Raw genomic sequence first — 27,721 nt, 5'->3', positions numbered from 1 at the left:
TAATGCCAGCACCAAGTTCAAGGTCTCCTTCTCAATCGTGGAATATTTCTGATGATTATTCAATTTTCTGGAAAAGTATACAATAGATCTTTGTCTTCTCATCGTCTCCTTGCAAGAGTACAGCACCAACATCCACAACACTCTCATTGATAGCCACCTTGAATGGCTTTGCGTAATTAGATGTGGCTAACACTGGGGCAGTGGTTAACAGCTTTCAGGCTATCGGATGCCTTCTGATAGTCCACTGTCCACTGAAATTTCCTGCATTTCTTCAATAAGTCAGTCAGTAGAGCAACCGCACTGCCAAAATTCGGTACAAACTTCCGATAAAACCCAGCTAATTCTCAGGAATTTGTTTTCACATCCTGTAGGACCATTTGTCCATGTCCAAAGAGAGAATCCAAGAACATGACTTGGGCTTTTGCAAACTCACTCTTAGCTAAGTTTATCACCAAGCCGGCCTCCTGAAGTTGATTAAATAATTCCGATGCTGTAAATGTTCATTCCATGTGTGACTAAAAATCACAAGATCATTGATGTACATCACACAATTGATTAATCCTGAAATTACTTTATTGGTTAGCCTAACAAATGTGGCTGGCGCATTTTGTCATGCCAAATGATATGACTTTAAACTGGTACAGTCCATTCAGTGTCACAAAAGCTGTTTCAGATAAAGGTACCTGCCAGTATCCTGAAGGGTCTAGGCCTGAAACGTCAGCCTTTCTGCTCCTATGATGCTGCTTAGCCTGCTGTGTTCATCCAGCTCTGCACCTTGTTGTCTCGGATTCTCCAGCATCTGCAGTTCCTACTATCTCTAGAAATATAAGTTGTTTGTTACACCTTGACAATACAGTCCTCCAAATGTGGAATAGGATATAAATCAGGTTTTGTAACTACATTCACTTTGATAGTCCATACATAATTATTGGGTACCAAATGGTTTTGGCATTATTATGGGTGAGCTATATTCGCTGCAACACACTTCGATTTCTGAAGAAGGGTCTAGACCCGAAACGTCAGCTTTACTGCTCCTCTGATGCTGCTTGGCCTGCTGTGTTCATCCAGCTCTACACCTTGTTATCACACTTCGTTTATGTTGTCTGTGAGCATATGTTCAATCTCATTTTGAACCTGTGCCAACTTTAGAGGGCTAAGTCTATAAGAATGTTGCTTAATTGGAATAGCATTTCCTATATCTACATCATGCGTAATTAGATTAGTACTTCCCAGCTTATTCTACATATCTCCTGTAATAACTCTTTCAGGTCATGTCAATTTTTTTTCTGGAATGTAACTTCGTAACTTATCCCAATTTTTGAGAACTTCCTCATTGTCCAATTTAATTTAATTTGAGGAATGTCCAATTCAGAATCATCTGAACTTAGTTCTTTACTTTGTGTTGTAACCAGTAACACATTCTCCTTTCGCTTTTCTTCCGTATCAAAATACCTTTTCACATATATTCACATGACACTCTCTCTGATTTCTTTCTATCTGGGGCTCTTACCAAATGATTCACCTCACTGAATTTCCTTTTGATTTTATAAGGCCCATTAAACCTTGCTTTTAAAGGTTTACCTATCACTGCAAATAACACTAACACTTTATATTCACTAGCAAAATGGTGAATTTTTAATTTTTTTTGTCTTCCTGCTTCAGCACATGCTGTGCTACTTTTAAATGCTGTCTAGCCAACTTATGTACACCATTTAAACTTCCCTGAAATTTGACACAGAATCCAAATATCTGGTCTCTGAACTCTGACTCACCAATTTTGTAGATCCATTAGATGGATCCCTAATTGCAAAAAGTACAAATGGAATTCCTTTTATCCTAATCCTCAATAGTTTTGACTACAAATCCTCAGCATGGTCTTTAAAGTTTGATGCCACCATTCTAATGCTCCCTGCAATTCTGTATGCTACGCAGTGGATTTGAATTGTTTTATTCCCAAGCTATCCATAAATTCCTTGAATAATTCTGATTGTATCTCTGGGTAGTCCGTATCTAGTAAAACATTTTGAGTAACACTCCTACAGTCCTTTTAGTCGTGATACTGCGTAATGAAATGGCTGCTGGAAATCTAGTGGGCACAACGATATGGTCAGCAATTACTGATTCCCACCTTTTTATTTTAGGTAGAGATCCTGCCCAATCAATTAAGACAAAATGTTCCTCAAATATGGGAATGTGTATTATGGGTGATGGTTTTATCCTGAGGCTCTCCAATTACCTGACACGTATGACATGTCTAGCAGAATTGAACCACATCCTTACGCAGTCTAGGCTAATAAAAATGTTTTTGTATTTTGGCTTGCTTTTTCCTTACTCCCAAATGACCTACTGTCATTCATGTACTACCTGAAATACCTCCTTTCTATAACTCACTGGTATTACAATTTGATGAGCTTTTGCCCATTTCTTATCCACCTGAATAGGTGATTTTCTCCATTTCCTCATCAAGACTTTGTTTTACCATAGGAACAGTCTGGGATACACTCAAATTCTTCTTCTGTATACACTTTTTGTTATAACTGCTTTAGTTTTTCATCTTTCTATTATAATTCAGTTATTTTCTCGGAATTAAAAATATATGTCTTGTCCTCCACCTGCTCATTTTTTTTCTCTCAACCATTTGATCAAACCTAGTCTCTGACAACTGAACTTCAATTTCCTTATCTTTATTCTTTGACTTCTCCTACTTCAACCTGTGGCTCTGTGACCTTGGTACGACACAGACAGGAGAAATCGCAGGATACACTTCCTGTAACACCTCAGTTGCCTGATTTTCCATTGGCTTTTCAACCACAGCAGGCATCACTCCCACCTGTGATCCAGCTTTATCATTACCAAGGATAGATTGTATTCCTGGAACCAAGAATTTCTCCATTACTCCTACCTCTGCTGTACCACTTTTCACTGGAGTCTCCAACGTCCCATTATATAACGGAACTGCTCTTCTCACCATGAATTCCACATATTACCACCTTTACTGGCAATACTCCTTCTGAATTACATAGTTCCTCATCTCTCACCATCAGAAATTGGCTTGTACCCATATCTATTAAAATTTTAATTCTTTTACCTGCTCCTCCTGGTATACATGAGTAAACATACCCTTGCAAGTAAATTCTTTAGAGATCTGGCATTTTGTTCTCAACCAACCCCTGATCATATTGTACGTTCTAGTATAGCTTTTTAACTTCCACTGTGCTTTCCTTTGCCACTTCAACTAAATTGACTGGCTTATCCTGTTTTCCCACATCCACGTTTCCAGCACTTTTCTAAACCACCAATTTTGCAACTTCATGTCGCCTATTTTATTGCAGTGAAAACATCTGAGCCTTTTTATTTCTGTTTCCCCCTCATGGATTTCCTTTTTACCCTGTGGCAAACTATCTTTACTATCTTCATTGAGATCTCCTTTTCTCATCACCTGAGGATTTCTCATTTTTCCCAATTCTATACCACACAGACTGAAATTGATTTTGGAAGCCAAACTTTGATCTATGAACCATTTCATAATCACCTGGCATTTCTGCTGCGAATCTTGCAACTTTAACTCTCTGCTCTTCCACATGAGTTCTCACTACTTCAGGAAGTGAATTTTTGAACCCCTCCAAAATAACCATCTCTCTAAAAGCATCAGATGCTTGATTTATTTTCAATGCCCTTATGCACCTACCAAAATTACTTTGTTTGATCCTTTCAAACTCAATGTACATTTGATCAGCGTCCCTCCTTAGATTCCTGAAATGTTGTCTGTAAGTTCTGGTATGTGCTCATATGTGCTTAAGCTCGAATGTACTCATTATACTCCTCGGATACCTCCTGTGAAAGTGAAGCAACTATCTCACCAGCTCTACCTACCTACTTTGTTTAGATCAACAATACCTACATGGCCACCAGCCATTTCATTTGTTTAGCCATTTTCTCTAATGATATATAGAAAAAGCTTCTACATCCTTATTGAAGTTAGGCAAAGTTTGGACATATTTAAACAGATCCCCACTAGGCCTTTGGCTATGATGGGTTTGCTTACCATCACTATCCTCCTCACTAAGCCTACCTTCTACCTTCACATCTGTCCTTCTAAGTTGACTTTCCTCTCAAAATGCCAACTTTAGAAGTTCAAACTCTCTCTTTTTAATCGTAATTCAAATGTTCCATTTCCTTTTAACATTCAAGCTGCTTCATCTTCAACTGAATTTTGGCTATTTCCAAACATTCCTGGCAATTGTAAATGCTGCACAATTGCCACAACCAGCTTTCCTTTCCTCTCAGACACAGGCAACCTGAACTCCAGCTTGTTTGCCAATTCTGAAAGCCAAGCCTTGCTCACTTTCTGTAAAACTCCCAAATTGACCTCTTCGACCGCCAGAAAACTCGTAGTGACTGAAAGAGCCATTACTACATAAGGCACATCCTGTTTAAACCAACCGAATTCTACACCCGAAATAAAAGACACCAACAACTACCACTTTCCACCTTTGAGTCCAACAACCCTAAACCCAACCTGGAATTAGAAATTTTGATCCTGACAAGAGCCCCCAAATTGTTATGGACCAGACCAAAATATTCAGAAGATAGTCTAGTTGCTATTTTTTTTCCTATTTTAAAGGTAAATGCAATTTGTTTGGTCAAACTACCAGATTTAAAAGGGCAAAACATGCTTTAAACTATGTTTAAAATGCAACAAAAGAAAGAAGGAATTGGAATAACTTAGTTCAATTGGAAAACTTAACAGAATAATAGATACACTAATAATTACTGATTAACTGTTCCAATATGGCAACATCCCATAGACATAACCTTGGCAAAAGGCAAATTCAGAAAACAGATTGTCACACATGCACCTCCAGTAGCAGGAAGAGAACCACCCCCAGCTTTTGGCTGTAACCAAGAGAAGGAAAAAATAACTTCAATTTCTTCAAAACCCCAGCAGCAACTGCTGAAAGCTAAAATTTAAAATTCTGGTTATGCTGAAGCTTGACCACACTCATTCAGACCACTTCTAATATTCCAAACTTTTCAAAAAAATCCCAGGCCTCACAAGCTGTTTACTCCAGTGGCTCTTGTGCACTGCTCAGCACCTCTGCCTTAAAACCTCTCTTCAAAATAAAAGGACAAAATACACCTCTTAAAACCACAGTATTGTCACATTAGGAAAACACCTAGACTCAAAAGGCGGGAGAAGTTTGGAACAGTTCCACCAATGGCAATTGACACCTGATCAATTGTTAATTGTAAATAGGAGTTTGATGTTAACCAAGGTATTGAAGTATATGGAGGAAAAATGCAGATCAGCCTTTGAATAACATGGGAGGCATAAAAGGTTAAATTGGCTACTACTGTTGCTTTGGTCTTTGTAGTTATGGATTGAGTACAAAGGGCTGAGGATACAAAGTTGAATGTGTTATCTTTATTGTACTTGTCTTCATTCCCATGACTAGATCATTACTATACCGGACTTAATTATCACAAATTTTCCTCATCCACCTTGAAGGACCATGTTCCCTGTCTTAAAGCAGGTAATAATTGTTTCACTCTATTTATTTTTTATCAGTAAATCATGACTATTTCGCAGTTGCTATTTTCATTTCAGACCAGGCGTGGTGTCATGATCAACTGGATTAAGTTTTCATTATTAAAAACATTAATTATGATCGGGGAGGTTTTAGTGCTGTATTTTGTAACAAGTTTGTTTATTGCCAATTAAACCATATGTTGAATGGCATAATCAGACATTACAGTACCATAATGCTTCTGGCATTCTCTAACTGGATCTATTGACTTCAATGTCCTTGTCCTTTTACCTGAATCTTTCTAGAAATTGTTTTTTTTTAAATATTGTTCACTTTTTTAATGAAATGAAATTTAGAAGATTTCCATGCAAACACTTTTTCGAACTACTCCCTCCACTTTCTAGCAATGGTCTTGCAGATTTGGAAAATCAACAGGAAACAATTTTTAATTTTACACTATTTCGAAAATCTCTTCCCATGAAGGTGAGAAAAGCTAGTTTTTTGAGCCTTCAAGATCTCCCTTGCCTAGCACCATTACTGTATATCTTTACTGTATCTTTCCCAAGCCTTTATTGTCTAATAGTGAAGTCTGCTAATTCCTTTAACTCTACTAACTGTGACCTATCCACTGCAAAATCACTTGCCTTTGCACACAGTACCTTCTCTATCTCTGTCCTGCCTTTTCATAGTACTTTTTTTATTTTCACACCCACCGTTTAAAGATCAAAGACTTTTGTGTTCCATCACTTATAAGGACCCTTTTTATACTCCATCACTTTCATTGCCCATCGTCCTAAAATTACAACTCCACCATCCTTTGTGCTGATTAATATCCTTCAATGCCCTTCTGCAGTTTTCCATGCCCCTTTTTGGCCAATGCCAAACATTGATGTCTTCCTAATAATCTTCTATAAATGGAAATCAGATGAATTTTTACACAGATCCCAGATGCTGATCAATATCCATAACTCATTTATTTTACAAAGTCGCCCTCCCCTGCTTTTTGATCTTATGGCTAACTCCACATTTAGTTATGAGCCTGGATCAGAACCCTGAAGTACTAAGAACCCATTTTTTTTAAATTTTGTAATTCCTAAAGTGTTTTTATTTCTCAAAAGAAATAGCCAAAATTGGCTGTAGAATTAATAGCTATCTGGAGAGAAATCTCATTGTATCTTTGGTTCAAACACTGACTTGAGCTGATTGGACCAGAGGTGCCCAGAATTAGACCATACTATATATGAGGTTGAAATACTGTTCTACAAAATAACATTATAACTAGCTTGCTTTTGTTCTGTATGCATCTATTTGTAACCCCAGGATCGCTTACGCCTTTTTAACTGCTTTCCAACCTACTGTGTCACCTTCACCAACAATATGTGCATCTGTCACATGTCTGCCCTTTCACTACCCCATGTATGGCCTCTTAAAAGTTTGTACTGTCCTCCTCATTATACTTTAACTTTGTCATCTTCAAGTTCTAAAATTGTACCTCGTACATCCAAGTCCAATTCATTCATTAAGGTTGCCAGTGGCTTTAATACTGATCCCTGTGGAACATCGCATTCCTCCAGTCTAAAACACAACTGTGTTTTCTTTATTTTCTTCTCACTTAGCCAATTTTTGTAAACAACCTGCCACTGTCTGTGTTCTTATTTCATGGATTTCAACAATGTTAGCAATGCTGCTATTTTGCATTAAGATTCTTCTGGTGCTCTGTAAAGGGTAAGCTACTTTTGTTTTAAGTTTTACTAAAACTGCATTGCACCACTGCGTGCTCTTGGAAATCCTAAACATTGGCTCTTGCCACTAGTTCTTTAAGCAAAATAAATGGGGTTGCCTTTTATTTTTAAAAGAACTGTACAAAACTGTGGGCTGGATTTTCATCATACTATGGGAAACTCAAGTTAGAAATTTCCCTAAGTAGATGATTCATCTCCTTTTTTAAAAAATGGGCTTCTGCTCACAGTATTTTCTTTCAGGAGATGGAGTTGAGATGGATTCAGACCTATCACCTCTGAATACAGTTAGAAGTGGACAAGGGATGAGGGCAAGGTGAGCAGGCAGGATAGAAGGCCCGCCTCAATTCTCTAACACTTCAGCGTAATTGTTGTTGTGCTGTCCAGCCCTCACCCCTCATGCAATCCCATCCTGTCTTCATAGCTATTAATCCTTTACCTATTGTGCACAGACCATGGAAGCTATGTGGAGATGGAAAATAAATCAGAATTCTCTCTTTCTAATACACACTTGATACTTAAATATACTCTGTTTAATACATGAAATCCATAGAAAAACATATATCCCCTCTGTTGTTAATAACAAAGTTCTATTCACTACACGCATCAAAGGGAGCTAACCCTCTAATATCATCTTAAAACTGTCAATTGTTATGTTAACTCAGTCCTTGCTGAGATGACTGGTTTTGAAGCTTTTGAAACTAAGCATTCATCATGGATTCGGCTGTAATATCAATCCTGGGAGATGTCCGCAATGAAGTCCACGAAAATTGCAGACACAAATGACTGTTTTTCTAAGCTACATGAGATACCCACTGCTGGAGTGACAGGTTATCTTTTTTTTTCCAAAGTAAAAAACTTCAGCTTTTTTTATCATTTTTTTTTTGAAGAAATAGGGTTTTAACTCACTTCAGATCACAACAAGTAAACAAACTTTATCCACTCTTGAGTGTTTGCACCTTCTCCACAAATTTGCTGTTCCCAGATTGTGGTTAAAACCCTTGAAACAGCAAAAATGGCATCTGTTTTGAACTCCTGCACGAATTTTAACTGACTCTGTTTTTTGTTTGGGTATCCCATTTGCAAGATTCATGCCCAGCCTCCTTCCTCTGCCAGAAAATAATGGGATTAGTTGGAAATGGTGCAGGATTTCTGCAACTGGGCCTTTATTTTTAGTGATAAGTATAAGTGTTTTTTTTTTCTTTCTTTTTTCTCAAGCTTGAGAGCTAACTATTAATACGGTGCTCAAATTGAGGTGGAATCCCCGCCACAGGAAAAGTGAGAACTTGCACACTCTATCTTTCTGGTCCACTTGCAGCTTCCTAGAATTATCAGGCCATTAATAGGATCGAGACCAGCCTTCTGTCCTTTTCCGATGAGGACGTCCCACCTCCAAAACATTTCACCTGATCAAATCTCTGGCTCTCTGGCCCCAGCACTACCACTGCTAGCCACTGTTTGGACTGCATCCAAATCCCAACAGCAATTGTTGAGGGAGTCAGATTCCAAGATAAAGATTGAGGAGTGAGGGGTGGTTAAGGGGTTATGAGATCAAGGGGTTATGGATGTCCAGACTGAACAGTGCAGGGAGGTAATAAAATGCAAGGGTGGGAAGACCTTGATGGGGTGGTGTTTCTCCAGTGGGCACAAAACAAGTTTTTATTTCCCTTGCCTGGCCACCAACCAAAACCATGAAAAGTACAAGACTTTATTCTAAGGTGAAGACCTCTTTTGGCATTGTTTATATCTCAGTGCTGGCAGAAGGAAGCCCTGATGTCACCACTGTTCATTGGGTAGTTAGTTTGATTTAATGATTGAGTATAGTGCCACAAAATGCCAAAATTGGCTAGTGGGTGGGCCTCCTGACTTTTCTGCTCTGGTGGTAGGGGTGAAATGGTGCCCATAGCATGATGCCCAATTTCACACACTGTCAATTGCAGCCTTATTCTTTGGCAGTCTGAAAAATCCATCCCTGTACATGAAACATTTTTGGAAACTGTATCGCTTTTAACTGTGTTTAAATTATACAGTAGAACACTTTTATTAGCGATAGCTGGCTTGGCATTTTTTTTTGCTGTTGCATGAGTTTGATATTCGAAGTAAGCTGATTAAAATATGCTAGGTGAATGAAACAGAGGACCTCAGTTAAGCCATTGACATTGGTATTTATTCACTGAGTAGGTCCCAACATCAACTTTAGTTCAATAAAATTGAAATTGCTGTCGTGATTTGGAAAAGTTTTGGAATTGTCTGTTCAATATTGCATATATTTTAAACATGTTTGTTGCTGAGCAGAGAGAAGGTACTTCCCAACAGACAGCTGTTAGTGAACAAGGAGATGCCCCAGGTCACTTGCACAGCTCCTAGCGAACACCAACAATAACAATGAGCATCGTTGGCGGATGCCAGTGAACAAGTAGCACATCTGCTGCTGGCCACAGTGGTGCCAGGGGAGCTTAAAAGGGAGAAAGGACAGTCTTGTTTGTGAGTCCATGTGTAATGACCTATAATTCTAGGTCTGTTTTACAAGTCAACTTGAGAGCGATTCAGTAAAATGTGTCACTTGTTCTGAAATGCTTTGTAATAGTAATTTGTTTCTCAATCTTTACATGAAGTTGGGCATGTTGAATCCTTTCATTAGCTAAAGACTATATTTTGGTAAATTAATGTTTTTAGTTTCTCAAATAGCTTTTTTTTCAGGAACGCTCGGCTCTATCTCTATCAATCCCAGTTCTGGAGATTCTATTAACCTGATATATACTTTGTTGCACATAATAGCTTAAATACAACCAAGGCCAATGCACAGATTTTAGTTAATCTTACTGATTTGATTGTGGTGATATTTTCTAACATTTGATTAATCTTACATTTAGCTCACTTTATGGACCATTAGAAATTGCAAGTCTCCGTCTGTAATGTTATGTTCTAGAACATCATAAATGCAGTGACAGAAAGTTGTCCAAGCTTTGCCCAAAATTCATCCAATTAACTTTGACTCCTCAAAGAGCTGAGTTGTGGTTGAGCTTTCTTTACTCCTTTCCCCAAGCTTACTTTATATGATTAGCTTCCTTACATTTAGCCCGTGCCCATGTGAGTGCAATTTTCTCTTTTTCACCACCTGATTCCCTGAGACTTAGTATTTTTCACCTTGTCCAACCCAGTAGTTCCAGACTTCTCTTAACTAAAAGAATTTTTTACATACTCGGCTGCACATCTCTCCCAACGTACTCATTGAAGGTGAATTGTTTCCCATCCTCAGTTCAGTGAGATCCCCTACTTTATTAGCATTAGGAACTGTACCAGTGTCTCCTAGAGAGTTAAGGGAGCAGCAGATTGAAGCAAATAGAGTTCCTCACTGGAAAACCATTTGGAATGCATTAGCATGTCATGCACACTCAATTAAAAATCAGTTTGTCAGATTAAGTAAAACCATTGCAAGTAACTCTGCAGTGAATGAAAAACATGTGGATTCAGATTTGCATTAAAGGTGAGGTACTACAGGTGAAGTAATCTTCCTGGATGGATTTCAACTGCGGAGCTGTTTAACTTTCATGGAACACTTTGTTTGACCACAGGAGAGGAAGCATTAATGCATTGAGGTTAGCTGGTAGCAGTGCATGGGGATCGGCACATAACTGAATGATGGAGGGAAGGAGACGGTGTGAGAGTATATCAGAACATGGCTTGTTGAGGGTGTGTTGTGGTGTACCTACAGTTTGTGGGAGACAGCTGCTTATAGGCCAGGAAAAGGGTGCTTTCTTCAGGGCCAACAGACTATCCCAGTGACTACCTCATTCCAGCACAAAACTCACCTCCAGGCTAAATACTAGGCTTGTATTTCTTATTGGGTTTAACAAAACCCTGCCTTTTAGTCATTTATTTTTATTTTAGTGCTTTTCAATTTTGGTGAGTAAGTAGGGAACCAAGGTGGAACAACAATCTAATTGCCACTAGTTCTCTAGGCAAAATAAATAGAACAACAATCTAATTGAATACAGAAGTAGACTTCAGGAATAGACTGGTCTACCCCGATTGTTGCCTTCCTAAACAAAGGCACATTACTTCCCACCCTACACCTTACCTTTGAACTGTTCAATCTTTGGCCTTATCCTGTTTCTCTTCAAATTACCACTCCCTCAATGATGTAATCTGAAGAGACATCAAATACCACCTGTACGTTGAAAGTTCACAACTCAATCTCACCATTAATTCTCTCAACCCTTCTATGCCCTCCCATTGTCAAACTGCTTGTCAGATATCCAGTTTTGATGAATGAAGATTTCTTCCAGTTAATCATGGGGACGAAGTCATTGTCTTCAGCCACTGTCCCAAACTTCATTCTGTGGACACTAGTTCCCTTCCCTGACTGACACCGTTTTCAGGATTAAAACTAATTGTTCACAACCAAGACATCATCTTCAATCCTCAGCAAGGCTCTTAACATTCATTCTCTGCATCACAAAGACTGCCTGTGTCTACCTACTGCCCAACTTCAGTCCACGTGCTGCTGGAATGTTCGGCTTTGCCTTAACTCCAGACCAAATTATTCTTAATACTCTACTTACCAGTCACCCATGTTCCACTATCTAGAAATTTGAACCCTTTCAAAGCCCATATCCTGTATGCACTACATCTTTTTCTGCTGATCATGCGTTCTGTACATTGGCTCCATGTCAATCAATGCATTTATTTTAAATTTTTCATCTTGATGGACCTCGCTCCCAGTATCACAGTTGTCAGTCTTCAGCCAAGTCAGTCCACACCATGTGATATCAAGAAATGGCTGAAAATACTGGATAGTGCAAAAGCTATGGGCCCTGAGATCATTCAACAAAATTACTGAAGACTGTGCTCCAGAACTAATTGCATCCCAAAACAAGCTGTGGTAGTATGTCTGCTGACAATACTGGCATCAACCAGGAAATATGAAAAATTGCCAGGGTATGTCTTGTCCATAAAATGTAGGATATATCTAACTTGGCCAACTGTTGCTCCATCAGCCTACTCTCAATGATCAGGAAAGTTTTATTTGTTATGGTCCAGACCAAACCTCCTCAAAATATATTCGGAAAATAGTCTAGACCCTAAAAGTAAATGTAAGGTCCTGTGTTCAAATGCAATTCAGTTGGTCATTCTACTCCACGTTAAGCAAAACACGATTGTTACAAGACAACAAAAGAAACGAGAATTTAGAATAACAATTCTATTGAAAAACTTAAAACTAATCCAATATAGTAACATCCCACAATCACACCCTTGGCAAAAAGGCAAATTCAGAAAACAGATTGTCTTACACACAGTTCTGCAATCTAGGAGGAAAGAACATCATGACATTTCTGAGAAAAAGAGTTTAGCAGCCAGGAGAAATTCACTGTCTTCCAACCTGCTGACACCCCAGCAACAACTGCTGAAAGCTAACTAAAAACATCCTGGATCTATGAGAGCTTGACCACACCCACTCAGGCTGCTTCTATTGTTCCAACTTAAAGAAAACCCAAGGCCTTACAAGTTATTTAACTTCTCAAAGACTGCTTGACACCTGTCCCCCGATCTCTCTCTGAAGAAATCCGGACAAAACATACCTCTTAAGTCACAGCATTGTTATAAATAGAAGGGGACATTCACAGCAGTATCAAGCATCACTCACTCAGCAGTAATCTGCGCAATGGCACTCCCGTTTGGGTTCTGCCAGGACCACTCAGCTTCTGACCTCATTACAGTTTAGTCCAAATATGGACCAAAGAGCTGAACTCCAGAGGTGAGTTGAAATTGACTGCCCTCGACATCAAGGCAACGTTTGACTGACTACAGCTTTGTTGTGGCTCCTCAATGCTAGATTCAATGGGAATCTGGAAAAGCTCTACTAGTTGGAATCATACCTAGCATAAAGGAGAATAGTTGTTCAAGATTCATCATTTCAATCCCAGGACATTTACTGCAGATGTTCCTCAGGATATTTCTTGCATCCTACTATTTTCACCTGTTTCATCAATGACCTTTACTTCATCATAAACTCAGAAATGAGGATGTTCACTGTTACTTGCACGGTATTCTTCATGACTCCTTTGATACTGCAACAGCCCATTTCCAAGCTCAAGAAGAATGTTATGAGGACTTGTGCAAGGCATACAAGGCTCTGGGCCAAGTGTTGGAAAATTTGATTAGTTAGGTGCTTGTTTTTGACCGGTGCCGACTTGATGGGCCATAGGGTCATTTCTGTGCATTAGATATCTATTACAAAATTCAGGCTTAGGCTAACAAGTGGCAAGTAGCATTTCCAGCACACACATGCTAGGAAATGATGATCTCCAAAAGAAAATCAAACCATCTGCTTTTGACATTCTGTGGCATTACTGTCATTGAAACTTGCACTATCAAGATTCCAAGGGTTACTTTGACCAGAATTAGATGAGTTATATAAATATTACAGCCATGAGAGCAGGACAGAGGCTAGGATTGCCTTCCAAGTCATTCATGGAATATGGATGTCATTCGCTGGGAAGCCTTCTTTTGCCCATTCTTACTTGCCCTTGAGAAGGTGGTGGTGTGCCCTCTCCTTGAAACAGTGAAGTCCATTTTCTGTAAGTTGACCCACAGTGCCATTAGTGAAAGTGTTCCAGGATTTTGACCCATGAACATATAAGGAACAGCAAAAAATCTCCAACTCAAGATGGTGTGCACCCCAATGGGGAACTTGTAGCATAGTGTTCTCAGATCTGCTGCCCTCTCCTTTTAGATTGTACTAGTCTTGGTGGATTTCTGCAGTGCATTTTGAGCATCTACTCTTCTACTGTGCATCAGTGGTGAAGAGAGAATGTTTTCTGGATGTGGTGCCAGTCAAGCAGGATGCTTTGTCCTGGATGGTGTCAAGCTTGTTGAGTGTTGCTGGATCTGCTGTCATCCATACCAGTGGAAATATTCCATCACACCCCTGACTTTGTGTTTTGTAGATAGTGGACAGATTCTGGGGAGCCTAGAGGAGATTTACTTGTTCTTCTAGTCACAGCCACAGCTAGTCCAGTTCAGTTTCTGGCCAATGGATGTGGTTAGTGGGGGATTCAGTGATTGTAATGCCAGTGAATGTCAAGAGGCAATGTTTAGATCCATTCTTCTTATAGATGGTCATCGCCTGGCATTTGTGTGATGTGAAAGTTACTTTCCACATGTTAACCCAAATATGTTTATTGTCCAGGTCTTGTTGCATTTGGACATGTACTGCTTCAATATCTGAGGTGTTACAAATGGTGCTGAACAGAAGACCATAAGATTTTGGAGCAGAATTGGGTCATTTAGCCCATCAAGTCTGCGCTGCTTTTGATAGCACCTTCCAAGCCACAACCTCTAACATCAAGAAGGACTAAAGCAACAGATGTTGGGAGCACCACCTGTTTCAACTTTCCCTCCAAGCCATACACTATCCCACTTGGAACTACTTTGTAGCTCCTGTGAAGGAACGACATTGAAATCCTGGAGATCCTTTCCTAAACATATCAGCTAGAGTGCTTCACCTCACCACCACCTTAAAGGGCATTTAGGGATGGGCAATAAATTCTGGCCTAGCAAGCAATGCCCATATCACATGAATGCATAAACAACAAAAATAAATCCCCTTCTATCATTTCCCCATCTGTACAGCGCTCCGGAGAAGGTGACATCTTTGCCAGCTTTGTCATCTTAACACTTGTTGTTTTAAACTTGTCACTTTTTGAACATGCTGTCTTGCTGGTCCTTGTAAATATTACTCTTCCACTAACCTATTCTGTTCCATTCCTACTGCTATAGCCTTGAATCCCTTCCTAAAATTTTAGGGTATAAAATCATCATCCTAACTTGTATGTCCCCCACAATAAACTCCTTCAGTTTGGTTTTCACCCTGTCCACAGTCCTGAGGCTGCTGCTTTAATACATGCTTCACTTATGGGGCAGAATAAACATCTGTTACCAATGAGAGAACTCCCCTCCCACTCTAGCATTGACAGAGCTGGTCGTCAGCTTGCCCATCCCTATATCATTATATCACTACCTATATTCTAATTTCACTTTAAACTCTGCTACCATTAATATGGTGGGGAGGTGATGGCCTAGTAGTATTATTGCTGGGCTGTTAATCCAGAGACCCAGATAATGCTCTGAGTTCAAATCCTGCCACTGCAGATGGTGGAATTTAAACTCAATAAATATCTGGAATTAAGAGTCTAATGATGACTGTGAATCCATTGTTGATTGTTGGAAAAACCCATCTGGTTCACTAATGTCCTTTAGGGAAGGAAACCACCATCCTTACCTGGTCTGGCCTACAGTGACTCCAGACCCACAGCAATGTGGTTGACTCTGAACTGCCCTCTGGGCAATTAGGGATGGGCAATAAATGCTGCCTAGCCAGCGATACCCTCCTCCCGTGAATGAATAAAGAAAAAACTAATTTTCCATAACCTATCTCATTCCTACTACCACCAATGCCCTTTTTAGAATGTCTTGCTTCAACATGGTTTAGCAGCATAAGATAGGTTTTTCTAATCAACCTGTTACACGCTACTGACTTGAACCTGGTCCTCCTGGCTCATTGGTAGAGACACTATCACTGTGTAATAGGAGCCCCAATTCATTCTCCTTTATCAAGTTCATTAATTTTCAATTGAGTCATGATTTAAGTTGAGTGGTAGCTTATTCAATTCTCATTTTGGGTATTGTTGCAATAATGAGCATCACTTTTTATAAAGGATGTGAAGCCTTTTGAGACTGTGCAGAAAAGATTTACAAGAATGTCTATAGGCATAAGACTTCATTTATGTGGGTAGATTGGCGAAGATGAGGCTATTCCCTTTGGAGAAATGAAAATTTGAGAATGATTTCATTGCAGTTAAGTGGCTGGTGACCATATCTAAAAAGGGTAGGTACTCAAATAGGCAGGATATGACCAGTGGTGTCCCTCAAGGATTTGTGTTAGGGCCTCAATTCTCATTTATTAATGGCTTGGACCATAGAATAGAAAGTCATGTATCCAAGTTTGCTGATGACACCAAGTTGGGCGGCATTGTAAACAGTGATAGCATAAAGTTACAAAGGAATATTGATAAACTAAGTACAAGGGCAGAACTGTGTCAGATGGAGTTCAATAGAAGCAAGTGTGAGGTTATCCATTTTGGATGCAAAAGGACAGATCACAGTACTTTCTGGGTGGTACATAGCTAAATACATTTGGATGTAAAAAGAGACTTGGGTGTTCAGGTACATAGATCTTTAAAATGTCAGGAACAGTACACAAAATAGTCAAGAAAGCTAATGAAATGCTGGCCTTTATAACTAGAGGACTGGAGCACAAAGATGCAGAAGTTATGCAGCAGTTATACAAAACCCTGGTTAGATCCCACTTGGAGTACTGTGAACATATCTGGCACCATACCATGGGAGGATATATTGGCCTTGGACAGAATATAATCTAGGTTTATGAAAATAAAACCTGGTTTCACGTTATGAGGAAAGATTATACAAATTGGACTGTTTTCTCTAGAATTTAAAAGGTTAAGGAGTCACAGGCCAGATTTCCTTCCATAAGGGGCCGTTGTGAATTTTAAATCCGTCCAGTGGTTTCACGATCACTACTACTGTTACAAGCTTTTCAGTTCCAAATTTAATTAAATGAATTGAAATTATAGTCACCAGCTTTGTTGTCAAAATCCAAACACATGTCTGCAGAGGTCTAGTCCAGGTCTCTGGATTACTAGCCAATTTACATAAGTAGAGACTACTGTACTTCAGTCATGTGTTTACCAACCAACGCAACTAGTTAATTCTTGATGTGTTCCAAATGGCTATCAGTATTAAACTACAACTCTAGTTCAGTTTTCTTCCACTTTGCTGGTATTTATTTCTATGTGGAGAAACAATTGCATGTACGTGTTAAGTGACCACCCATTAGATTTGTCGCTTTCATTCTTTGTTTCTGGTGGCTGAATTACTGCCCCATGTGCTGTTCTTTTTCTTGATCTTAATTCTTCCTGATAGAGCCTGATTTTTTTCTCTGTCTGTGTGGTGTTTTCTGTGTACTTTTGCTACATTGACTTACTGCCACATATTTCTAAAGATGAGGTATAAGATAAGAATAAAATCATAAGTGCAGTTTATGAAGAACTGCATGGCCACACAAGTACTTCTAATCATTAAAATTTTAAAGGGGCCAATATTTAGATTGCAGGTATTTGATTTTTATGTGAAGTTTTGAACCATATTCAAATCACAAGAAGGTGATACCTACGGTAGGTAATTCAAACTCAACTTTCTTTTCATAATTGTGTACAAATTTGAGTTCGTGTCATCTAATTAGTTTAATATGTCATGATTCTTTTGCCGTTTAGGTGAATTACAGTGAGGTTTTTCTCCACAGCCAATCATTACGTTTTTTTTATATTTGGAAAGTTTTTACTGAATTTAAAGGAAATATGATTTGAACAGATGCCATTCATATGAAGGATTTTTTAAGCTCTAATTTTTTGAGTGGGGTTCTCTGTACAATCTGATATAGCAGATATCTGTTGGCTTCTGTGTTGCTCTGATGTGCTGTTTTTTTTCAGATCGAAAAAGACTTGAACTTGGCTGGCTTTGGAAAACACGTGTGAAGTGCAGGGTGCAAAACACAATAGTAGGACTTGAACCTTAAGCCTTTCTCCCACGTAAAGCTTAGCATTTAGGTATTTAAAAAGCACGCACATTTGAAAGTTGGGTTATGTGGGAAAGCAGCATGATCTCATTGTCTATTGGTTGGAATGGGCAACAGGAGAGGGATCAAGAAAAGTCTTTAATCCTTTTCTTTGTATATGGTTGGTAAACTTGGGGAAATAGTTAAAATTTCATTGCGGTAAGTTGATTTATGAAAGAGAAAAGTACCTTTTTAAACTCAATGTGAGTGGTTTAACCCTTGTTCCATTCATTGCTAAACATGTAACTAATTTCAAAAATATAATCAGATTATGTTTTTGTTTTATTTTAGAAAAATATACACACATCTTTTTCTCAATCACTTACTAGTTAGTGATCATGAGAAAAGAGTTTTTTGGTTCGCATAATAAAGAACTTCCAGGCTCTCTCAACTTGCGAATGATCCTCCACTATCTTCTTCCTACTAATTCATTTTTAATTTTTTATTCACATAATTAGATTTATCATAGACTTTGTAATCCATGGTGAGTAAAGGTGGGAGTCATCAAATCCTACCTTGTTGAAATGCTTAGGAATGTAGATGTATTATAATTTAAAAGTGCCAATGTTTATTTGACTTTAGCAGAATAAAGCAGTTATTACCAATAGAGAAAATCTATTTTAACACAACCTTAATTAGGTCTTGACTTACTCGAAATAATTTTTTTTCTTACTTTTTGAAATTTTTAGAACATGTCAAAAGTGAAAGTCATTTATCCATGTTCCAGCAGCAAGATCAGTTTTGCAGATCGTTACATTGTAATTTGTTTTTACTTAAAGTAAATTATTCCACATGCACTGGTCACAATTTTACAAAATGCCTTAGATCCTGGAAAGGTCCAAGCAGACTAGAAAATAGCCAATATAGCACCTCTATTCAAGAAAGGAGGGAGATAGAAAGTGTGAAACTACAGGCCAGTTAGCCTAACATCTGTTGAACAGTCAGGGTAAATGGCTCTTTTTTTTTTTGGTTTGGTATGTTACTGGTAGAGTGTCACAGGAATTGGTGTTGGTTGTTAACTATTTACAATCTAATTAAAAATAAACCTCTATGATTTAAAAGAAAATCTCGGATATAGATACAGAGACCAAATGAATGTTTGCTGAATTTGCCAATGAGATCCAGGTCGGTAGGAAAGTGAGTTGTCGAGCAGAAATAGAGAGAATAGAAAGGGACAGATAAGTTGAGTGAATGGGTAGAGATTTGGCAGATGGAGTATAATATGAGCAAAAGGAAACTTTTCCACTTTGGCAGAAAGAATAGACAAGTAGAATAATATTTAATATTTAAATCGAGAGTGATTGCGGAACTCAAGATGTACAGAGGGATCTGGGTATTCTAGTACATGAACCCAAAAGGTTAGTTTGCCTGTGGGTAGAGCAAGTAATTAAGAAGGTAAATAGAATGTTGGCATTTATTGTAAGGAGAATGCAAGAGTAGGGAAATTTTACTGTAATTGTACATGGCCTAGGTGAGACCAAATCTGCAATAAAAGGAAAAGTTTGGTATCCTTATTTGCAAAACCATAATTGCCTTGGAAACCAGGTTTTAGAGTAGATTTGTAGCTCGGGTTGTAATGTTGTGGGTGGTTGGCTCGCCGAGCTGGTTCATTGTTCCACAGACATTTCATTACCCTGCTAGGTAACATCTTCGCAGGTAGCGCTCTATCGTTTGGCGTAGTTCTCCCATTTTCGTGCCAGTTTGAGCGTGCTTCGCCCATAGGCCTCTAAGGGTAATGAAACGTCTGCGGAATAACGTGCCTTGGAAGTAGTTCAGAGAAAGTTTCCATGACTCATTAAGCAATTAAGAGATTATTTTGAGAAAATTGGACAGGCTGGTCTTATATTCATTGGAGTTTAGAAGATACAGGTGATCTTAGTGGAACATATAAGAACCTGATAGGACATGTCACAGTGACATGCTGAAAGGATGCTTCCTATTGTCAGGGAAGCTAGAAGTAGGGGAATAAGAGATTTTTCTTTTAAGAAAAAAATGAGATTTTTTTTGTGTTTGGATTTAGTGGCGTTCTCTCCCCAGAAGGTAGAGGAGACTAGGCCATTGCATTTATTCAAGACAAAGTGAGATAGATCTGTTTATAGACCAAGGAGGTGAGGATAATGAAGAGCAGACAGGAAAGTGTGTGGTTGAGATGGGCAGCTGCTCCTAAATCTTATGTGCTTATGCTGCACTAATTGCCTGAGGCAGAACACAGTTGCTTAGAGTCTTGATTCCAAAGTGGCAAGGCTTATAATGGTTGATTTAGAAAATAAAATTTATCTAAGCTCAAATAAGAAAACATTAATATTATAGTGATTTTTTTTAGTTAAAATACACAATGTTTTAATCTTTAAAACAAATACTAATGTTTCAATTATAGTGTATTTACCTGTTTTCTTGAAACCTCTGGCAGTACATGCCATACAGCAATACATGGCATATAAAAGATGGTGATTCATCCATCAGTTGATGGAAACTGGAAGGTGAAACATCCACTTTGCAATGTTTTACTGCTTAATTGGAATTAATAAAAATAAATTAGACCTAGGAACCAGATATTGGAGAAAAACTAAACATGAAACATTAAGTTGTTGGAGCTGGGAGTTTTTCTTTTTATAAGTTGTGTTAAACAATGTTAAATCGAACATGAGCAGAAGATTTCAGAATTGTTTATAATTTTCAATATAAAATCCATTTAATTAGGACTGTACAGATGTTATTGAGATGAAAATAGAATTTGGCTTCTTCAGCCCACAATTTTTTTTTTTCTGAATGGAAGAAGGTTAAACATCATCTGAATTGCAGTAAATGAAGAATAACCCTAATGATTGTAAATTAGTGCAGTCATTCCTGAAGTTTTTGAGATGTCCTTGTTCTGCTTAGAATTTGAGCCCTGAATGTTTTTTTGCTGTGCTCTGTAATATTTGCTATTTTAGCTCATTATGCACCTTAATTATTGGAAGAGTCTGGTTATATTTTTCCCACCTATAACTAAAATTTAATTTTCAAAAGACATTACTTTTTCAAAAATAATAATACGAGGAGCTCAAAAGAAATGTATTTATCACATCTGATACCCACGCAGTGCAAAGGCAAACTGAACATTCTCAGCCTTCGTTCATACATAATAGGCCTGGATTCATGAAATAATGCCCATAGTCACTACAAAAAATTCAAGGTTTTTGACTCTGTTTCTTCAGCTGAGCCAATCAACAAGCATACAAATAAGTTTGGCTTGACTGCACTTAACACGCATGTTCTGCTAATGTTGGATTTATTGAGATTGTTAGACATGTTCTTAAAGTAGGGATGTCTTGAAAGTTGCAGATGCTGATATCTGCTTGTATATGTCCAACGAATAATTTGTCTTCTCCAATGTGAAAATTATTCATCTCAATGGCCAATTGTAATCCTGGCATATCAAAGAGGCCAATGAAACGATTGACTTTTTAAAAATTGTTGGGACAAATGTTTTCAGAAAGATGTTCTAAATTCCAGTATTGTTAGTAAGTTATTATGGATTGTTCTTTGTGATGTCTTGCAATGCTGATATTGATTTTGTTTTTAAAAAAATAAACATTATCAAGGTATTAATTCATATCATGACATCCCTACTGAATTGTTTTCCCTCACACCCAATTTTGGTCCAGTGTTTTAGAACAAATATCTGATAATAAAAATGATACAATAGCTCTTTTCTGATCCAAAGTAGTATTTAAAAAGTTCCCCTTTAGCTATGTATCTTCACAACAAGTTTTTTTATTTATTTGTTCACCTTAGCTAGCTGATTGGTTTTACCACAATAATGAACTTCATTATTGCTATTAATGGACTGAACAGCAGTTCTTAGAATCATTAGAATCATACGGTACAGAAGAAGCCCTTTGGCCCATCGAGTCTGTACTGCTAAAAATATACTACTACCTATACTGGTCACACTTTCTCACACTAGACCAGTAGCCTTGAATGTTATGACACTTAGTGCTCATCCAAATACTTTTAAAGGTTGTGAGGATTCCCACCTCAACTACATTCCAAGTAGTGCAATGCCGAACATACCACCTTCTGAATGAAAAGGCTTTTCCTCAAATCCCCTCTAAACCGCCTGCCTTCTACTTTAAAACTATTCCCCCTTGTTATTGACCCTTCAACTAAAAAGGAAAAGCTCCTCTTCTATTCACCCCGTCCATACCCCTCGTAATCTTATACACCACTGCCAGGCCCCCCTCAACCTTCTCTACTCCAGAGAAAACATGAGCTTATCCAGCCTCTCTTCTTAGCTGAAATATTCCATCCTGGACAACATCCTAGTGATTTTCTGAAGAAGGGTCTAGGCCCGAAATGTCAGCTTTCCTGCTCGCCTGATGCTGCTTGTGTTCATCCTAGTGAATCCCCTTTTGCAATCACTGCAGTCACATCCTTCCTATACTGTGATGACCAGAATGCACACAGTACTCCAGCTGTGGCCTAACCAAAGGTGTATACAGCTCCAATATGACTGCCCTGCTCTAATAATCTATGCCACAACTGATAAAGGCAAGATTCCGTATGCTGCCTTAACCACCCCGTTAACCTGTCCTGCCACATTCAGGATCTGTAGACAAGTACCCGAAGATCCCTCTGTCTCTCTGAAATTCATAGTGTTCTGCCATTCATTGAGTACTGCCTTATCTTGTTATCTCTTCCAAAGTACACCACTTCATATTTATCAGGGTTAAATTCCATCTGCCATTGATCTGTCCATCTGTCTAACACCTCCTTCCTCACTGTCAACCAATGGGAGGAGATGGCCTGGTGGTAGTATCTAATCCAGAAACTCAGCTAATGTTCTGGGTACCTGGGTTTGAATCCTGCCGTGACAGGTGGTGGAATTTGAATTCACTTTTTAAAAAAATCTGGAATTAAGAATCTAATGATCGTAAAACTATTACGAGTTGTTGGAAAAAAGACCACCTGGTTCACTAATGTCCTTCAGGGAAGGAAATCTGCTGTCATCATGTAAATTGAGACCCACAGCAATGTGGTTGCCTCTCAGTTTCCCTCTGAAATGGCCTAGTATGGCATTCAGTTGTACCAATCACTACAAAGTCTCTTCAAGGGCAACTAGGGACAGGAAATAAATAAATGCTAGCCTGCCAGCAGTGCCCACACACCACAAATGAATTTTTAAAAAATACTCTCTCAGCCAATCTTTGTCATCCCACATTCTGATCTACTTCATTCATGAATATCACAAACAGTAAAGGATCCAACACTGATTCCTGTGGTATGCCACTGCACACTGGGCTGCAGTCACACAATCAGTCTTCTACGGTCAGATCTGTCTCCTGTTACTAAGCCAATTTTGGATCCGTCTTGCCAAGTTGCATCCTGTGAGCTTTTACCTTATCAGTTTTCCAAGTGGTACTTTGTCAAAGACCTTGCTAAAATTCATAAACTACATCACTGCCCTATCCAAATCCAAACACCTGGTCAAAATTCCACCAAGTTTCTTTGACGGTGCTTCTCTAACAAAGCCATGTTAACTATCCCTGATCAAATTTTGCCTGTCTAAATGGAGATTAATTTTCTCTTTCACTATTTTCTTCAATAGTTTCCCTATCGTTGATGTTAGACCCACTGGTCTATAGTTCCCTGGTCTATCATTACCAACCATATTTACTGTCCTCTGATTCATTTTATCCCCCCAATTCAGAATGAATAAACTTTCATACTCCCCACTCCAGGCACCTCCCCTACAGGCTTTAACACTGTCCCAGTTCCCCAGTAAGTGGGCCTGAATCCTCGGCTGCAAACTTTAATACTCACCATTCCATGCACCTCCCCACAGGCCCCAACGCTGGCCTGGCTGTCAGGTAAGTAAGCCAATTATTTTGAGTAATTTTTTTAATGGGGAAGGAATGTCTACATTGATCCAAAATCCAGAAATGCATTGCTTACTAATACTGTTTCAGATGCATCAAGTTATACTCTGCCTGAGCAAACCTGTACTTTTTCTTATCTAAGATAATTCCAGCAGTGTCGTATTTTGCTCAGGTTTCTTCTAGATGTTGCTGTTAGAATTAACAGTGTAATTATCTAATTGACTCTATTTTTGGTTTTAGGTATTTTCCAGTATGCTAAGAAGTTGTTTCTTAGTGAGCAGGTAGGCCGGATCCACCTTCAAGAACTGGCACGCCAGAATGTTGCTAATGCGCTATCTCTTACAAACCTCGTGATGGGACTGTCTTCAATTCTGTGTAGCTTAAATGAGTAAGTACTTTAAATTGAAAAACCAAAGGACGTGGCAAGGAACAAAAGGTTAACAGCAATTAAAATAGGACAAGGAGAAGGGTTCTGCAGGAGGCTTATTGTGAATAATCCTGGGGATGTAGGATTTGTCATATGAAAAGTGCTTGAGGACTCTGAGTCTGTACTCAGTGGAATTTAAAAGGATGAGGGGATATGTTACTGAAACTTAGTTTACAGAGATGCCTGGATAGAGTGAATATGAAGATGTCTCCACTAGTAGGAGAGGCTAGGACCCAAGACAGAGCCTCCGAGTGAAGGGATGACCCTTTAGAACTAAAATAAGGGCGAATTTCTTCAGCGTGGTGAATCTGTGGAACTCATTGCCACAGGAGCCTGTGGAAGCTAAATCATTGAGATCATTTAAAACCGAGATAGGTTCTTGATTAGTAAGGGGAGCAAAGCTTATGAGGTTATGGGTGAAGGCCTTACAAATTTGAATTCTTTGAGGAAGTGACAAGAAGGATCAATGAGGGTAGTACAGTAGATGTTGTCTGTATGGACTTTAGCAAGGAATTTCACAAGATCCCATATGCTGGATTGGTCAAGCTCTTGGAATACAGGATAATGTGTCGATTTGGATCCAAAGTTGGCTTAGTAACAGGAAACAAAGGGTAATGATTGATGGCTGCCCTTGTAAATGGAAAGCTGTTTCAAGTGGTGTACCACAGGGCTCAGTGTTGGGACCCCAGCTGTGTGTTTTATATATTAATGGTTCAGACTTTAGGGTGACATGGTGGCTCAGTGGTTAGCACTGCTGCCTCTCAGTGCCAGGGGCCTGGGTTCAATTCCCACCCCCCTTGGGCAACTGTCTGTATGGAGTTTGCACATTCTCCCCGTGTCTGTGTGGGTTTCCTCCAGGTGCTCCAGTTTCCTCCCACAGTCCAAAGATGTGCAGGCTAGGTGGATTGGCCATGCTAAATTGCCCATAGTGTTCAGGGATATGTAGATCAGGTGGGTTTGTGGAATGTGTCTGGATGGGATGTTCTGAGGGTCAATGTGGACTTGTTAGGCCGAAGGGCCTGTTTCCACACTGTAGGGATTCTATTCAATGGAAAAAAGACTTGAATGTGGAGTGCACAATTTGAAAATTTACAGATGACACAAAAGTTGGCCATGTAGAGGATAGCTGTAAGCTCCAAAATGATATAGTTGGGTTGATGGAGTGGGCAGGAAAGTGGCAGATGGAGTTCATCTCTGATAAGTGTAAGCTAATGCATTTAGGGAGGTCAAACAGCAAAAGGGAATACACAATAAGTGGGAATATACTGAGAGGGGTAGATGAAGTGAAAAGTCTTGGAATGCCAATGCACAAGTCCCTAAAGGTGGCAATACAGATAGATAAGGTTGTAAAGAATGTAAATAGAGTGCTCTCCTTCAATAGTGGAGGTATAGAATACAAAGTAGGAATATATTGCTGAAACTGTAAAAGACACTGGTAAGGCCACAACTGGAGTATTGTGTGCAGTTCTGGTCACCACGTTACGGGAAGGACATAATTGCTATGGAGCGAATGCAGTGAATATTTACTAGAATGTTGCCAGGACTGGAGTAAATAGCAGCAAATAGGGACTGATATTACAGGTGTGGAAAAAAGTTAGTGCATTTAAGGATCAGACTGCTGCCCCAACTGACATTCACTAACTTGTCACAGTTTGTGAGTTGAATCTAAATTGAGTAGAAAAGAGCAACTGCCATAAGGGTGGGGGAATTGTCCATTCTGTTTAGTCTGATCACTAATAAAATATTAACGTAAAGACAATAATATATTGTTCATTAAAATTGTTCAACACCCTCAGAAGGTTCTTTGAACTTTAGACATATTTTTGTATTAACGATGATATTATCATAAGCTACTTTAATAGCAGTATGTTATTTAATAATTTCTCTAATTATTCTATAGGCACCACTACTGTGCTTGCTGGTTTCTCTTTTTTGGGTTTCTGCTTGACCTGGCTGATGGAGCTGTTGCAAGACAACTTAATGCATGCTCTGTTCTTGGTAAGTTCAGACTTTAATAGACTTGCAGACATTTCAGTTGCAAAACCTCCATAAATACTTGGGTGCCTTACATTGCAATAATTTTGGAGGAAAAGCTTACCTTAGACCAAGTTGAAAAGTTAAGCATTATTTCTGCTCATTAATAATAAGCTTATTTTTAGTAGTTAAGTTACCATTTTAAAAATGGAGTTCTTCTACCTTTTCTGATACTACCAGCAAGCTATCAAGCAAAAGGAAACATAAATGGCAGATGAGACATCTACGTTTTTGACAATAATGCTAAAAATAGCATTTCAATACTCAAGAAAAATGTCTAAACACAGAAAATATGAGAAAATCCTCATACCAAGTGCATTTCTCTTCCTTTGAATCACAACCAGTTATCACTTCTTTAAAATCATTTGTAGACACCCTACTATCTAGCAAAAAGAATTGCAGAATACATATACTAATAGAAATTAGCTGAAATTTATTTCCATAATTTGGTTTGACATTCTTTTAAACCTACCAATTAATTTCTTAATTTATAACTCATTATAATAGCACGGTGGCTCAGTGGTTAGCACTGCTGCCTCATAGGGCTAGGGACCTGGGTTCAATTCCACCCTCGGGCAACTGTCTGTGTGGAGTTTGCATATTCTCCCCATGTCTGTGTGGGTTTCCTCCGGCTGCTCCGGTTTCCTCCCAGAATCCAAAGATGTGCAGGCTAGGTGGATTGGTCATGCTAAATTGCCCATAGTGTCCGGGGATAGGCCTGGGTGGGATGCTCTGAAGGTTGGTGTGGACTTGCTGGGCTGAAGGGCTGTTTCCATACTATAGGGATTCTATGATTTTACAATTTAATTCTCACAGTTAGTGACAATGACTAGGAAATTCCTTGAAGCTGCTTTCACTACATAACTTGGTCAGACATGCAATGAGGGTTCCATTTGCATGCTTCCAGCACAGATGTCAAGGCCAAAAAAAATAAGCAGACAAAAATTAGGGGTACTTAAAAATTAAGTTTGACGCTCAAACATGTCTCAATGGGGCTAATTTTAACCACCAAAGACATGAGTTCATGTCAGGTGGGATGTTAAAATTTTAAGATCTCAAACCTTGTCACAGCCCACCCACTTCTAATCTTAAAGATAGTACGGTGAGTTTTGTAAGTGGGGACTAACTCCATTCCAACTCGGACAGTGGTCATGCATATTTCACAGACAAAAGGGAATGGAATGAATTTAAATTGATTTTGTTTCTCTTCTCCTAAGCCTGAGATAGTGACATGTTGTTTGCTTTACTCCTATCCCTTATTGAGGATGTTCCCCAAACCCTGGTTTTGGATTCTAATTTTCTAATATAAACCCATTTCATAAACCTGACAATAAAACGAAAAGAGATAACAAGGTGTAGAGCTAGATGAACACAGCAGGCCAAGCAGCATCAGAGGAGCAGGAAGGCTGACGTTTCGGGCCTAGACCCTTCTTCAG

General features: G+C 38.8%; 1 protein-coding gene across 1 annotated transcript in view; it reads left to right on the top strand.

The window, feature by feature from the left end:
* Window positions 1-27,721, top strand: part of tmem269 (transmembrane protein 269) — an 83,140-nt gene that overhangs the window by 34,095 nt on the left and 21,324 nt on the right. Inside the window, exons 3-4 of the mRNA XM_020529815.2 lie at window positions 24,065-24,212; window positions 26,152-26,249. Of these exons, the coding sequence (XP_020385404.2) occupies window positions 24,065-24,212; window positions 26,152-26,249 (246 nt within the window). The remainder of the gene's footprint in view (window positions 1-24,064; window positions 24,213-26,151; window positions 26,250-27,721) is intronic.

Source organism: Rhincodon typus, chromosome 31 (genome assembly GCF_021869965.1).
Source record: "Rhincodon typus isolate 14 chromosome 31, sRhiTyp1.1, whole genome shotgun sequence".
NCBI lineage: Eukaryota > Metazoa > Chordata > Chondrichthyes > Orectolobiformes > Rhincodontidae > Rhincodon > Rhincodon typus.
This window is presented reverse-complemented; position numbering and strand designations above follow the sequence as displayed.